This window comes from Mobula hypostoma, chromosome 4 (genome assembly GCF_963921235.1).
Source record: "Mobula hypostoma chromosome 4, sMobHyp1.1, whole genome shotgun sequence".
Taxonomy (NCBI): Eukaryota; Metazoa; Chordata; class Chondrichthyes; order Myliobatiformes; family Myliobatidae; genus Mobula; species Mobula hypostoma.
Genome location: NC_086100.1, coordinates 17,866,644 through 17,882,813, shown reverse-complemented (window position 1 = coordinate 17,882,813; position 16,170 = coordinate 17,866,644). Strand labels below are relative to the sequence as shown.

The window sequence follows — 16,170 nt, the reverse complement described above, 5'->3', positions numbered from 1 at the left end:
AAAAGTCAGATTTGCCATAAATGAGAAACCTTTATATTTTTTAAACAAGGCAAGCTTTAGAATGTGGACAACAGGAATTCTGTAGAATGTGCGTTGCTTTAGATTCTCTCACAAGAGGACCGTCCATGAGGTAAACAACCCGCAGGACTTTAGACCCTTAAACATGCGAGGAGAACGGTGAATATTTTTGAACGGGCCCGTTTAAAATATTTGCTGTTCTCCTCATACAAGAGGAATTAAAACATTTAGTTCTATTTGGTTTGATGTAATTGGCTTCACTGGAGGTCGCACTTCGCTGGCGGCCACCTTGCCAGAAGCCGCGGCCTCCAGTTGGTCTCCTCCGGTCCGTCACGATTACGTGACGCTGCGTAGCCCGCGCAGGCGCAGTGGGGCGCTCGGTCTCCGCGGTTACGGGAGTGGAGCTGCGTCGGGAGAATGGCGCCGGGCGGTGTTGCGCTGTCGTTTCTGCTGCTCGCCTTGACTTGTCTGGGCGCCATCGGCCAGGGCTTGGCCGACAAGCGGCTGAAGATGCAGTACGTCACCGGGCCGGTGCTGCGCTTCCAGATCTGGTGAGGCTGGAGGGCAGACGAGGTTGACGGCCTCACTGGGACTGGGCGTACTCAGTCGGAGGCTAGAGGCGCTAGGCCCAAGCCGGGCAGGAAGCGCTCGCCTGACTTGTGCATGACACCGGCCCCTGAGGGCAGGGATCTTGCATAAAATGTTGTTTATAGCATTGGCCAATGCATGTATGCTGGTCTCGAAGTAATATTTATAATTTGTCACTAATTCTCAATCACAGTTCTCTGTGTGTGACTAAAATTTAAATTGGGAGTAAGGCTAATATTGCAAACGAATGTAATTGATTTTAACTGAACATTTATGCAATGTTGATTAATTGTATGGCATGAAACAGGTTCTAACTCGCTAAAGAAACCGTTAATGTTTTGAATGTTATGGGACTTAAAGTCTGTTGCCCTTGTTATAAAATCAAGGTAATGAGTAAACCTATTTTCCTTTCTCGCCTCTTTAGGTTTCTTCAAGATTAAAGCAACTTGTATTTAAATAAACTCTGATTATATCTTCAGCTTAATTCAACTATCGTGGAAGATAACATCCCTTGTCTACTTTACCCTCTTTGTCTGAATTGTATAACTCAATTGCTTTAAATCTTAAGTTTTCACCTCCGCTATTCATTTAACAATTCTATTTTTTGTTATGCTGTTATTGCTTCCTGTGGCAGGACTAATTTTTTTCTTTTTTTGAAGCATGTGTAGTATTCTTAAAATTACTTAAAATTTAAATTTATTTTGTCATTCTATACTCTTTTGTGTGTATTTATATTAGTTCAGTCAGCTCTTTGATCATTCCTTTACTCTCCATTCTTAAAATTAGTCCTGTAGTCTTCCTGGCTGCTTTTAGAACTTCACAATTGCTTTGTGAGTTAACAGCACTCAACAAAGGATGGTGTTAGTTTTTTTGTGCAGGGTTTGGGTTTGATGTTCTTGTTACCATTTGGCGCAATTTTTTTCCCATGTGGGTGGGTTATGGGGGCTGATCATATTGCTACTTGCAAGATGATTTTTGTGTGGTTTGGGGGGGGGTCAATGTTTTTCTTTAAACAACATCCATGTTTTCTTTTCTTCGTGGCAATCTGGAGAAGACGAATCCCAGAGTTATATACTGCATTATACACTCTCCTCCGTCTAGCGGAATTAGTCCTTACTCTTAACAATTTCTCCTTTGGCTCCTCCTACTTCCTCCAAACTGAAGATGTAGCCATGGGCACCCGTATGGGTCCCAGCTATGCCTGCCTTTTCGTTGGCTTTGTGGAACAATCCATGTTCCAACCCTATACTGGTATCTGTCCCCCACTTTTCCTTCGCTACATCGACAACTGCATCGGCACTGCTTTCTGCACGCTTACTGAGCTTGTTGACTTCATTAACTTTGCCTCCAACTTTCACCCTGCCCTCAAGTTTACCTGGTCCATTTCCGACACCTCCCTCCCCTTTCTTGATCTTTCTGTCTCTATCTCTGGAGACACCTTATCTACTGATGTCTACTATAAGCCTACTGACTCTCACAGTTATCTGGACTATTCCTCTTCTCACCCTGTCTCTTGCAAAAACGCCATCCCCTTCTCGCAATTCCTCCGTCTCTGCCGCATCTGCTCTCAGAATGAGGCTTTTCATTCTAGGACAAAGGAGATGTCTTCCTTTTTTAAAGAAAGAGGCTTCCCTTCCACCACCATCAACTCTGCTCTCAAATGCATCTCTCCCATTTCACGCACATCTGCTCTCAACCTCATCCTCCTGCTACCCCACTAGGAATAGGGTTCCCCTTCTCCTAACCTACCACCCCACCAGCCTCCGGGTCCAACATATAATTCTCCGTAACCTCCGCCACCTCCAATGGGATCCCACCACCAAGTACATCTTTCCCTCCCTCCCCCCCTCTTCTGCTTTCAGCAGGGATTTCTCCCTACGCGATTTCTTTGTCCATTCCTCCACTCCCCCGTCCCTTCCCACCGATGTCCCTCCCGGCACTTATCCTCATAAGCGGAACAAATGCTACACATGCCCTTACACTTCCCTCACCACCATTCAGGGCCCCAGACAGTCCTTCCAGGTGTGGCGACACTTCACCTGTGAGTTGGCTGGGGTGATAGACTGCGTCTGGTGCTCCCGGTGCGGCCTTCTATATATTGGCGAGACCCGACACAGGCTGGGTGACCGTTTCGCTGAACACCTATGCTCTGTCCGCCAGAGAAAGCAAGATCTCCCAGTGGCCACACATTTTAATTCCACGTCCCATTCCCATTCTGATATGTCTATCCATGGCCTCCTCTATTGTAAAGATGAAGCCACACTGTGGTTGGAGGAACAACACCTTGTATTCCGTCTGGGTAGCCTCCAACCTGATGGCATGAACACTGACTTCTCAAACTTCCGTTAATGCCCCTCCTCCCCCTTCACACCCCGTCCCTTATTTATTTATTTAATATATTTTTCATTTCTCCCCCATTTTTTCCCTCTCTTTTTCTCCCTCTGTCCCTCTCACTATAACTTCTTGCCTGCTCTCCACCCTCTGAGCTCCCCTCCCCCCTTCTCTTTCTCTCCAGGCTTCCCGTCCCATGATTCTCTCCCTTCTCCTGCTCTTAGATCCACCCCTCCCCTCCTGTCTTCTCCTATCATTTTGGATCTCCTCCTCCCCCTTTCAAATCTCTTGCTATCTCTTCTTTCAGTTAGTCCTGACGAAGGGTCCCGGCCCGAAACATCGACTGTACCTCTTCCTATAGATGCTGCCTGGCCTGCTGCGTTCACAAGCATTCTTTGTGTGTGTTGGTTATATACCACATAATACTTTGAAAATAAATGAACCTTCGTACCTTTGTGAATAATGAAAATACTGGAGGTAGTAAGATGGATTGACCACAGATGCTCCCTGACCTGCTGAGTTCTTCCAGTAGTTTGGTTTCTGCTTCAGGTTACAGCATCTGCAGTGTCTTGTGTCTGCAGGAGAAGTTAGCTGACCCAAACAAAATCTGCCTAGACTCGTGACCAGATCACTTTTACATTTATCCTTGATTACTTTGATATTTTGACAGGTTTCACCTATCACCTTGTGTTTGTCTCTCCCCTCCCTCCACCTTCCTAAATCTACTCCTCAGCTTTTTTTCTCCAGTCTTGACAAAGGGTTTCGCCTGAAACATGGATTGTACTCTTTTCCATAGATGCTGCCTGGCCTGCTGAGTTCCTCCAGCATTTTGGTGTGTGTTGCTCGGATTTCCAGCATCTGCAGATTTTCTCTTGTTGGTGTCTGATATTTTGGTAGTCACTTTGGCTATTTTTTTTATCTGCTGTATTGTTTGTTGGTGATAGAGTTGGTAAGAAGCCTTTGTAAGTTGCTCCCAAATGTGTTGTGGATGATAGACATAGCAATCAGTGATGGAGATGGAGACAGTGACTATTTAGGGTGTGGTTCATATGCAGACTAGGTTCAACTGTTTGCTTCCCAAAAGCATTTTTCCTGTGATGTCGAAGTTGCTGGAGACTGAAATTCTAATGTGGGGCTTTCCTGCCAAATTTGTTCCAGCTCAGTACATTGTAGGTAAAAGGAGGAGGGAAATGGAATTGGTTACTGGTGGTGCAGATAAATAGCCAAAACCTCAGCTCTTGTCAAGTAAGACACCATGGTTGTGATAAACCTGTGGTTCCGCCTTGGATACTTTCAGCTTATTTGTTTCTTTGGAGGAACTTGTTAAGTAATAGATCTCAAGTAATTGGTCTGACAATTTAGAGATGATGGGAGGGTTGAGGGAAGTAGTGAAATGAACAAGTCTTGGATACTGTCATTGCATTTTGATAATATTGAAGGCAACATTTACGGGGAAAATGGGCCAGCAGGGCTTTTGAGATGGAGCTAGATGTAGGCATACATATACAACTTGAGATAATCTGAGCAGGGCATGAGAAATAATACCTTTATGAGAAATTCCAGAGTTAGTCATCAGCAATTCCTTGATACAAGGGGGAAATATTTATGCTGAATGATGCAAAATGGTGAACAATCCAATGCATACTCTCCCAGGTTTCATTGCAGATTTGAGATCCAGCTCATTGGAGGCATTACCACTCTTTGTAGGAATACCTTTCATTTTCCTCCTCCTCCAGTGATTGACTACTCTTAACTGAGCCCAAAACCTGAACTGTTTATTCCTTTCCATAGATACTGCCTGACCTTTGTGTTACTCTGTTAACTGTGATATGGCTTGATGTATTTGGCAATACCGTTGCAGTTTTGTTTTTGTAACCCAGTGTTTTCTAATTCATGGATGATTGCATTCTACCTTGATGTATGTTCAAGGTGTGCTTTTTTTTTGTATTGTGCGCTCATTTGGCCTCGAAGCATGTAGGGACATTTACCTCACTCAAAAGTCTTTGTGGCTGCCAAGTGCCCGATGGTTATTATTTGTTTATCCCAGAGCTTCCAATTTGTAGCTCAAGAAGTGATAGAAAGGAAAATGAAATCATACCTGGCAAAACTTAGAAAGCTACTGGAAAAACTTGATTCCTAAGGAGTTTCTTGTTTAGGAAATTTCTGTTTTTAATAGTTTGTAACTATTCCCTGGATCGATATTTAATAACTGCCAAAATGTTTCCATGCATTACATGCAATTTTAATATTGATGTACCTAATTGTAATACTTTAATACCAATATTAAACAATTTGAATATAATTCAGTGCCAAGCTCTCACCACATGCAGCACTAGTTTTATCAAGCACAGTCTTTAGTCTTAAGCTTTCAACATACTTCCGTACATTTTCACAAGGCATTGCCTGCATAGCAGCAGTAAATATGACTGTTGCTATGCAGGAGAACTGAGTAGCAAATTGAATTTTTGGAAGTTAATAATTTAAGGCTATGTCCACAAAAAAACTGGCGTTTTCAAAATTATCCGGTCTCGAGTAAAAACGACAGGCATCCACATTAGGCATTTTTCAAAATATCTCTGTCCTCATTAAAACGGATATTTGGGTGAATCGACTCCTACTGGGCATGCGCAAACACATCTACAGAAAACAAGCGAAGAGGAAACGGTATAATATTTACGTTTCCATGGCGGCATTGTGCTACTTCTATTGGTCAAAACCTAGGGTACCAACAACAACAGCGAAAGAAAGTTTTCAACAATGTCTTCGAGGAATACAAAGAAAACCTCCGCTGGAAAAAGCAGACCGGACAACTTCGTTCAGACAATGAAGTTGAGCTGTTCCTGCGAGTTACAAACGACTACACAGTCAGCACAGCAGTGGAGAACGTGGAGATGTTTAACTTCAAACAAGCTATTAACGTAGACGATAAAGTAAACAACACACGCATGAAGCCGTCCTCTACCCATGATCAACAAGAGAGTGGAATCTTCTGCTGCCAGACCTGCGCAGTATTTCTGACATTAATATTTTTAAAGATAGACTCAAATCAATTTAGGGGATCTAGTCAAAAAAGCTCACTTTACAATTTAACTCTCACACCGTTTACACCGACTGCGCATTGTAACAGCCATCCGGCAGTGCTTGCACAATACCAAGCGGAAGCAGAAAAAGCATTGTTGTGGTGTTGTCATGACAGCGTTTTTAAATATCTCCGTTTATCCCATCCAAACTACAACGCGCAACAATCGTTTTCAAATTTACACACTCTGGAGAGCGTTTTAGAAAAGCTCCGTTTTCCAGGGATGAAAACACCGTTTCAATGTGGACAGAGAGTTAAAACGAAGAGAAAAGGCTTTGTTTTCAAAATTATCCGGTGTAGTGTGGACGTAGCCTAAAACAAAGTAATTTTTCAACTGATCCCGCAGTCCACAAACTCCTTTGGAAGTATAATGCTTAACTGAGATATTGTGCCCACGAAGTCAAATCTGAGAACTGAAGAAAAATACTGCTTCCATTAGTTGTATATGCATCAGAAAATAGTGATATACAATTTACAGGTTTTACAGTAGTTTTAAAGCTTTTTTTCCTTGCACAATAATTATTTAAACTTTATTGAGTCGTGTGATGGCTAAGAATAGAAATAATGGAAGCCATGGAATGTGAGGTGATGTATACCAGGGAGAGGGAAAGTAACTTCCTGTGAGGAGCCATACTGCTCAGGAAAACATACAAATAAAATGTATGTGGTTTGGCATAACATCACTATTCCTCTTTTGCATTATTTATTTTTGTTGTAACTTACAGTAAATTGTTACGCCTGCACTGTACAAACAACACTTTCATGACTTATTTCAGTAATAATAATTCTGATTCTGAATATATCAGTTGACAGATGGTTATAAGGGCAGGAACATTTATTTCACTGGAGATTCAAGCACTACAGCTTTATTGAGTGATCTCAGCAAGAACTACAGCAGCATATTACAGTACAAATTTAAAGTTTGACAGGTATCAGAGAGCATAACATAAGTAGGTGGAAATACAGAATTAACTATAGTTTTTAATGGAATGCTTAATTAATAAAGAAACGAAGATCGAAGCATAATGCCAGTTAGTCCTTGACCACCTAATGCTGAGTTAAAGAAAATAAACTGCAACAGGTTCTGATGCAGGGTCTCAATCTCTTCGCCGCCACAGATGCTGCTTGGCCTGCTGAATTCTTCCAAACGTTTTTTTTTCTCACCCACCCACACCCCCCCCACCAACCCAGATTCCATAATATGGTCTTGTAGCATTGAGTGTCCATGATGTGCTTTAAAAATGACGTTGAGGAAATTATTATCAAGCACAAAATGATGAGATATTTAAACAAGAACTTGGCTTTTGTTGCTTGATAGCAATTTGAACAATGGTAAATTCTGATGTGTATTTTTAAGTGTGGGATTATAAATAGAAGTATGTAGCTTTGTAGGAGAAAAATACTCCTCAAATGTGGTTCTTCCGGTGGTTGATAAACACCTGTTGTTTTTGCATTGCTCCTATTAGTGCGACCAGACTGTCAACAGGTATTTTGTGTAATCAAGGGAAACCTTGTGGTTCAAGAGATTGATGATTATGTCTGGTGTCTATCATGAATTTGATCTTTTTATCCTTCATCCACATGCAGTGACCAAGTAGAGTGGTGGTTGTTTCCTGGATAAATCTTTCTTTCATGCTGTTAAATCCAGAGTTATGAAGAAAGATGACAGGGAACTGTTTTTTTGTTGGAGCTGTTGTGTGGTGAGCTGATGAAAGTTTAAAACATACACTTGTAGGAAAGTAGCTGATGGAGGAAGACGTTGTAGTGGTTAGAGTGATTGGAAATAGGATGGTAGTCATACAGAGTGGGGACTCTAGGACCAGAGGATGCAGCCTCAGAATAGAAGGACATCCCTTTAGAACAGAGGTGAGAAGGAATTTCTTTAGCTGAGGATGGTGAATCTGTGGAATTCATTGCCTCAGACGGCTGTGGAAGCCAAGTCGTATGGTATATTTGAAGTGGAGTTTGATGGGTTCCTAATTAGTAAGGGTGTCAAATGTTATGGCAGAAGAACGGGGTTGAGTTGGATAATAAGTCAGCTATGATGGAATGGCAGACCAGACTTGATGGGCTGAATAACCTAATTCTGCTCCTATTTCCTGCCCTTTGTATATACCTATAATAGTCATTATAGATTCGGAGGTGCAGAAAAGCAGCAGATTGAAAGGGAAGTTATTGAAAAGGAAAATTTTGCAGAGCCGCCTCAAATTTCCTGTTTTTACTTGCAGCACATTTTTGCTGAATAGCCTTGTTTTTATTTGCCTCGTGACAGACATTATGGTTAAAACATATTTTCTTGTGATGCATTGACTCGATTTAATACTGTGAGCAATGAATAATTGCTTTCAGTTTTCAGGAGCAAGTGATTTCACAGACTTTTGAACTGTTTTGCAAAGAAATAATTCAATATTAGGGTTATTTCGATAAACCAAAGAAGTAAATCACTTACCCAATGTTTAATTGAATATTATTAATCAGCATCATCCTGAAGATTTATTCAATCAGGCCTGTATCCAACCCCTTTTAAGTAGTCAATAAGAATTTTGAGAAATGCTATGATAACGTAGAAAGTCAAGTTGAAGTTCACGTTTATGGTCGTTCAGTTGTGTACATGTATACCACCGAACAAAACAGACTTCCTCTGGACCAAGGTGCACAACACAGTACATATAACTCACACACGACATGTAAAGTAATATACCGCAAATAAATTAACATAATAAGGTGCATTTACAAACACAAGGTGAAAAGGTAAATGGTATAACGCTAGTGATGAGAACTTGGTGTTGGCAGAGAGTTCAGTAGTCACAGCCTGGGGAAGAAGCTGTTTCCATCCTAATAGTAGTAAAGAGAGACTGAGGAGGCCACAACAGGATATACAGTCCTGTGCAGAAGTTTGGGGCACAATATTTGGTGTGACCACCCTTTTAAACTGCATCAATTCTCTTAGGCAGCATACACAATGCTGGAGGAACTCAGCAGGCCTGGCAGCCCAAAACGTCAACTCTTTACTCTTTTCCATAGGTGCTGCCTGACCTGCTGAGTTCCTCTGGCATTTTGTATATCCTGCTTTGATCTTCTGGCTCCACCATATAAGCATTTTGATTCTCAATTTGTATAACTACATGCAGGTGAAAGTGGCGCTCCACACAGACTTCCAATCTGCGCCTTGTAAGGCATGAAAATGCCCGAAGCAGGCCTCTCATGGTCTGAGTCGACGTTCCCTCCCTCTGTCCCCATGAGGTATAAATATGATGAGGGTTTTTACAGAATCTTTCCATACTTTATGTAACATGACCACATGTACTGAATCAATACACATAAAAGTTGCTGGTGAACGCAGCAGGCCAGGCAGCATCTCTAGGAAGAGGTGCAGTCGACGTTTCAGGGGAAGTCATGATGAAGGGTCTCGGCCTGAAACGTTGACTGCACCTCTTCCTAGAGATGTTGCCTGGCCTGCTGCGTTCACCAGCAACTTTTATGTGTGTTACTTGAATTTCCAGCATCTGCAGAATTCCTGTTGTTCACATGTACAGAATGGTTTTTTTTCCAAATCCACTCTTCCTATATTACAGAATTGTAAATGTTTGTAAACGTATTCAAACATTTCAGCCTGGTCATTACAGTGGGGTTTTAAGTTATTATGTTAACTTGATGACCAGTAATACACAATAATTGTATCTGATTTTACTAACAGCCCTAATAGTTTTTCTGCATTAATTACTCTAAAAGGTGGTCTGATCTCCATCTAAGTCACAATAATAGACAAACACAATCTGCCTAAACTTGAACACGCAAAAAATTGTACTTTTCATGTCTTTATTGAACACGTTGTTTAGTCACTCATGGTCCAGGCTGAAAAAGTAGGTGTACCCTTGTATTTAATAACTGTAGAACCTCCTTTAGCAGCATCAACCTGTCACCCCGGGGCCACAGGAGACAGATAAGTGGGTGACAACAGGGGTAGAAAAAGGGTGAAGGTCCTGAAAGCAGAATACAGGGAAAGAAGCTAAGAAGCAGGACCTCAAAGGTAGTAATCTTGGGATTGCTGCCTGTGCCACACGGCACTGAGTATAGGAGTAAAATGAGGTGGAGGATAAATGCGTGGATCAGGGATTCACGTTTTTGGATCATTGGGATTTAAATCCGAGGGGGGCCATTATCCTGGCAGGGAGATTTTGCTAATGCTATTGGGGAGGCTTTAAACTAGATTTGCAGAGGGTGGGAACCGAAGTGACAAGGCAGAGGATGGGGAGGTTGGAGCACAAGTAGAGGCAGCTTGCAGGGAGTTTGTGAGGAAGGATAAGCAGATGTTAGAGCAAAGATGCACTCAGCCTGATGATTTGAGATGTGTCTATTTTAATGCAAGGAGTATCTTAAACAAGGCAGATGAACTTAGAGCGTGGATCAATACGTGGAACTGTGATGTTGTGGCCATTGCAGAGACTTGGATGTCTCAGGAGCAGGAAGGCAAAAGAGGTGGGGGCGCAGCATTGCTAATTCCGGAAAGTGTCATGGTTGCAGAAAAAGTGGAAGTCATGGAGGGAAGTCTACTGAGTTGGTATGGGTGGAAGTCAGAAACAGGAAAGGGCAATAACTACTGGGTGTTAGACCCCCAAATAGTAACACGGATATCGATAGGGAGGCAGATTCTGGAACAGTGCAGTAATATAGGGTTGTGATGGGTTTAGATGGGGTGGGGTTTGTTAGGTGTGATCAGGAAGGTTTCCTGACACAATATGTAGATAAGCCAACTAGGGGAGAGGCTGTACTTGATCTGGCATTGGGAAATAAGCCTGGTCAGGTGTTAGATCTCTCAGTGGGAGAGCATTTTGGAGATGGTGACCACAAGTCTATCACCTTCACCATAGTGCTGGAGAGGGATAGGAGCAGACAATTTGGGAAAACATTTAGTTGGGGTAGGGAGAAATATGATGCTATTAGGCAGAAACTTGGGGGTAGATGTTCTCAGGGAAATGCACGGCAGAAATGTGGCAAATGTTCAGGGAACATTTGCATGGAGTTCTGCATAGGTATGTTCAATTGAGGCAGGGAAAGGATGGTAGAGCTAAGAACCATGGTGTACAAAGTATGTAGAAAATCTAGTTAAGGAAAAAATAGCTTACGAAAAGTTCAAGAAACTAGGTACTGTTAGAGCTGTAGAAAATTACAAGGTTGCTAGGAAGGAGCTTAAGAATGGAGTTAGGAGAGCCAGAAGGAGCCATGAGAAGGCCTTGACGGACAGGCTTAAAGAAAACCCCGAAGCATTCTACAGGTATGTGAAGAGCAAGAGGATGAGCCATGTGAGAATGGGATCAATCAGATGTGATAGTGGAAATGTGTGCATGGAGTTGGAGGAGTTAGCGGAGGTATTTAATGAATATTTTGCTTTAATATTCACCAGGGAAAAAGACCTTGGCAATTGTGGGGATGACTTACAGCAGACTGAAACACTTGAGCATATAGACATTAAGAAAGAGGAGCTTTGGAAAGGCATAAATCACCGGGACTGGATGAGATGTACCCCAGGCTACTGTGGGAAGCGAGGGAAGAGATTGCTGAGTCTCTTGCGATGATCTTTGCGTCATCAGTAGGGACGGGAGGAGTACCGGAGGATTGGAGCGTTGAAAATGTTGTTCCCTTGTTCAAGAAAAGGAGGAGAGATAACCCAGGAAATTGTAGACCATTGAGTCTGACATCATGGTGGGCAAGTTGTTGTAGATCCTGAGAGGCAGGATTTGTGCATTTGAAGAGACATAATCTGATTGGGGATAGTGAGCATGGCTTTGCCAAGGGCAGATCATGCCGAATGAGTTTGATTAAATTCTTTGAGGAAGTAATAAAACCCATTGATAAAGGTAGAGCGTTGAATGTAGTGTACATGGATTTCAGTAAGGCATGTGATAAGGTTCACTCTATAAGGCTCCTTCAGAAAGTAAGGAGCATTGGGATCCAAGGAGACCTTGCTTTGTGGATCCAGAACTGACCTGCCCTCAGAAAGGTGGTAATAGATGGTTCGTCATCTGTATGGATGTTGGTGACCAGGGGTGTTCTTCAGGGATCTGTTCTGGGACACCTTTTTGTGATTTTTATAAATGACCTGGATGAAGAAGTAGAAGGGTGGGTTAGTACGTTTGCTGATGACACAAAGGTTGGGGATGTTGTGGATAGTCTGGAGGGTTGTCAGAGGTTACAACAGGACATCGATAGGATGTAGAACTGGTCTGAGAAGTAGCAGATGGATTTCAACCCAGGTAAGTGTGAAGTGGTTCATTTTGGTAGGTCCAATGTGAAGACAGAATATAAGACTCTTGGCAGTGTGGAGAATCTGGGAGATCTTGAGGTCCATGTCGATAGGACACTCAAAGCTGCTGCGCAGGTTGACAATGCTGTTAAGGAGGTGTATGGTGTGTTGGCATTCATCAACCGTGGGATTGAGTTCAAGAGCCTTGAGGTAATGTTACAGCTATATAAGACCTTGGTCAGACCCCACCTGGAGCAGATACAATAGGGTCTTTTAAGAGCCTCTTAGATAGGTACACAGAGCTTAGAAAAATAGAGGGCTATGCGCTAGGGAAATTCTAGGCAGTTTCTAGAGTAGGTCACATGGTCAGCACAACATTGTGGGCCAAATAACCTGTAATGTGCTTTAAATTTCTACTTTCTATGTTTTAACCTCCATCAAACATAGCGTGTAGCAGCTGATCAGACTTGCACAATGGCGAGAAAGAGTTTTAGACCATTCCTCCATTCAAATCTTTTTCAGTTCATCAGTATTTCTGGGCTACCTTGCATTAACAGTCCATTTCAAGTCATGCCACACCATCTCAATTGGGTTAAGGTCTGGATTCTGACTTGCCCATTCCAAAGCACAAATTTTCTTCTTAAAGCAGTGATTTATTTATTTATTTATTTATTTATTCATTCATTCATTCATTCACTCACTCACTCTCGTGTTTTACATCATTGTCTTGTCGCATCATCCAACTTCTTTTAAGCTTCAGCTGATGGACTGCTGCCGTGACATTCTCCTTTAAAATGTCTTGATAGAAGTTTGAATTCATTGTTCGCTCAATGATTACAAGCTGTCCAGGCCCTGAGGCAGCAAAGCAGCTTTGACCACGATGTTCCTTCCACCATGCTTCACAGTTGTGATAAGTTTTTGATGTTGGTGTGCAGTGCTGTTTTTCCCCTAAACATAGTGGTGTGCATTTCTGCCAAAAGGTTGAACATTGTCCCAAAAGCCATGTGGAATATCTAGGTGGTCTTTTGCAAATTTGGGACATTTTTTTTTGAGAGCAGTGGTTTCCTCCATGAACACCATTCTTGTTCACTGTTTTTCTTATAGTGGACACATGAGAGAATTTATCAAATTCTAGAGGTACTGCAGGTCTTTCCTAGGGAGGGTAGCAACAGTACTGAGTTTTTTGGTTTGTAGACAGTTTTTCTTACTGTGGACTGATGAACACTTAGATCTTTACAAATGCTTTTGTAGCCTTTTCCAGCTTCATGCATCTCTACAATCCTTCTAAGGTCCTCTGAATTGTTTTCAATGAGGCATGGTGCAAATAAACAGATCTTTCTTGAGAACAGGCTCTGTCAGTAACCCGATTTTTGGTGTTTTTTTTATAGCGTAAGGCACCTCTACAATCCACACCCCTGATCTCATCTCATTGATTGAAACATCCAACTCCAAGTGGCTTTTGTAGAAGGCTTTACCCCAGAGGTCCAGTACATCTTGAACCTGGACTATGATAGTTTAAATGGTGTACTCAGTATTGACGAGAAATACAATTGCTTGTGTGTTATTTGTTTAGATAGATTGTATTTGTCTATTATTGTAACTTAGATGAAGATCAGATCTTTTTTTATGAGTAAGTAATGTAAAAAACCAGGTAATTGCAAAGGGTTCACAAACTTTTTTGCAACTGTATATATAAACGTGCTCCTGAAATCTTTTAAAGTTTCTTTTTCTCACCTTGAATCCATGCTCTGTTATTATGATACCCCTAGACCAAACTATCATGCCTTCATCACTCTTCTTGGTTAACTTCCTTAAAAATAACCTAATCAAATTAGTGAGACAGGATTTCCCTCATACAGAAGTGTGCTGTCTCGCGCCAATAGCCATTAGTTTTCCAAATGCACGGCAATCCTCTCCTGTGGGATTTTTCTCCAACAATTCCTCTACTGCCTGTGTAAGGCTTACTAACTGTAGTTGCCTGGCTTAGCTCTCTTGATGTTATAAGAACAATGTTAGCTATCCTCCAGTCTTCTGGTATCTTACCTGTGGTTGATAAAGATACAAAATTCTATGTGTATGTTTTTGCAATAAACTAGGAATAAAGAAACTATTTTCCATACTTCTATAAAATCCAAATAGATCCACTATTTCTCACTTATGTGTTCTACTGGTTATTTGCTCATGGTTTATTAAACATGATTTCCCTGACTTTGGTATTTTCTGTGAGAGTCTGCAGGAACTGTTCCATAATCTGTGGAAGTTTGTAAGATGGTAATCACTTTTATGAAGAGCACCTCTTTTTAATACTTGGGGATACAAATTATCAAGCTGGATTTCAGTCAAATTTTTTCAGCATTTTTACTAATTCCTTTAAATCCTTACTTGACATTAATGATAATTCTGCTTTCTATGAAAAGAAAACCAACATATCTATTTAATGACACTGCTGTTTCTTTGTAAGCCACTTTAAGTTTTCCTGTTTACTTAAACTAATGCTTTTCCCTTTTTGTTTTGCAGACTGCTTTCATGTTCCTATTAATACTGCTTTTGCTGTAAGGCTGTTAGTTCCTTTGTGAATTTTAAACCATTAGTAATTCACGATTGTTTTTTTCTTGCAATTTTATATCACTCTGTGGACCTAATACTATTCTTAATTTATTTTGTTACAAATTTTGCTGTTCTGAATTAATTCCTTAAATGTTCACTACAGCCTATCCACCAGTGAAGCTTCGATGTATCATACTCAACTCCTTCCTCATACTTTTATAGTTTCATTACTTTAAATTTGGGATCTTGCAGAATTAAACTGCTTTGCTTTTCATCTTAATGAAGGTATCATTTAAAAGGACTCCAATGAACAAAGTTATTGTCTAACTCTGGTTTAAATACTGGTCTATAGTTAGCTCTTTACAGTCCCAGTATAAATAATTCCAGTACACTTTCCAAGAATTCATTCTCCAAGTTCCATGTATTATTTGTTTACTTTTTTATTTGCACAATTTGTTCTTTTTTCACACATTGAATGTTTCTTTGTATGTGGTTTTTCGTGGATTCTCAGCAAGTCGGGCAGCATCTATGGAAATGAATAAATAGTAGACCTTTCGGGTTGAGGCCCTTCATTTAGAAAGCATTCTCTGTGTGTTGCTCTGGATTTGCAGCATTTACAGAACCTCTTGTATTTTCATGGATTCCATTGTGTTTGTTCTGTGGCTGCCTGCAAGAAGATGAATCTCAAGGATGTGTATGGTACTGTATACATACTGTGATAGTAAATTTATTTTGAAACTTGAACTTCCATGGTATCACTGTTAGGATGGTGCTGTCTTCTCTTTATCATCTCTTTCCTCCACTCAAATTGATTTCATTATCTTGCTTTCTGAGTCACTACCCTTTCCACTATTGCTCTGATTTTATCCTTTACTAACCACATTTTTCTCCAGTATTGAAGTCATTATTTATAAAGCATTTAGTAGTAAATTGCTCTGAGATCCTTAGAAATCTTCGGTTATGCTTCAGTATCTTGTTGAGGCAGCAAGTTTGGTCTGTACAGCTAATTGAATTTCTCTCTTTCACAATTAGTATCTCCTGAGGATACAGAAGGGTGTTTGAGGAGTATACGCGGGTTATAAGCCAGCGATATCCCGACATCCGCATTGAAGGAGAAAATTACCTTCCACAACCTATCTACAGGTAAGTTGTTTCATGGTTGATTAAACGTGTGGTTAGTTTGGATTTGAATAGAACATTATGGCCTTGTTTAAATATCCAAATGTTTGCAGCATTGCAAATATACCTTTGGCAATAACTATAGGGTTTCTTTTTAAATGTATGTACTTAATTCATCATGGAGCATTAAAATGATGCTATTTTAATTAATATTTTTAATATTGAAATAAATTACTTTTCATAT

The 16,170-nt window shown here is 41.0% G+C and overlaps 1 protein-coding gene across 2 annotated transcripts in view; it reads left to right on the top strand.

The window, feature by feature from the left end:
• The first annotated feature begins 395 nt into the window (after nt 1-395).
• LOC134345150 (thioredoxin reductase-like selenoprotein T) overlaps nt 396-16,170 on the top strand; it is a 30,403-nt gene continuing 14,628 nt past the window's right edge. For both annotated transcript variants that reach the window (XR_010017616.1, XM_063045354.1), the window contains exons 1-2: nt 396-569; nt 15,840-15,950. Coding sequence is in view for 1 of the 2 variants with exons in the window: in XM_063045354.1 (XP_062901424.1) it covers nt 436-569; nt 15,840-15,950 (245 nt within the window). In the remaining variant the exon portion in view is untranslated. The remainder of the gene's footprint in view (nt 570-15,839; nt 15,951-16,170) is intronic.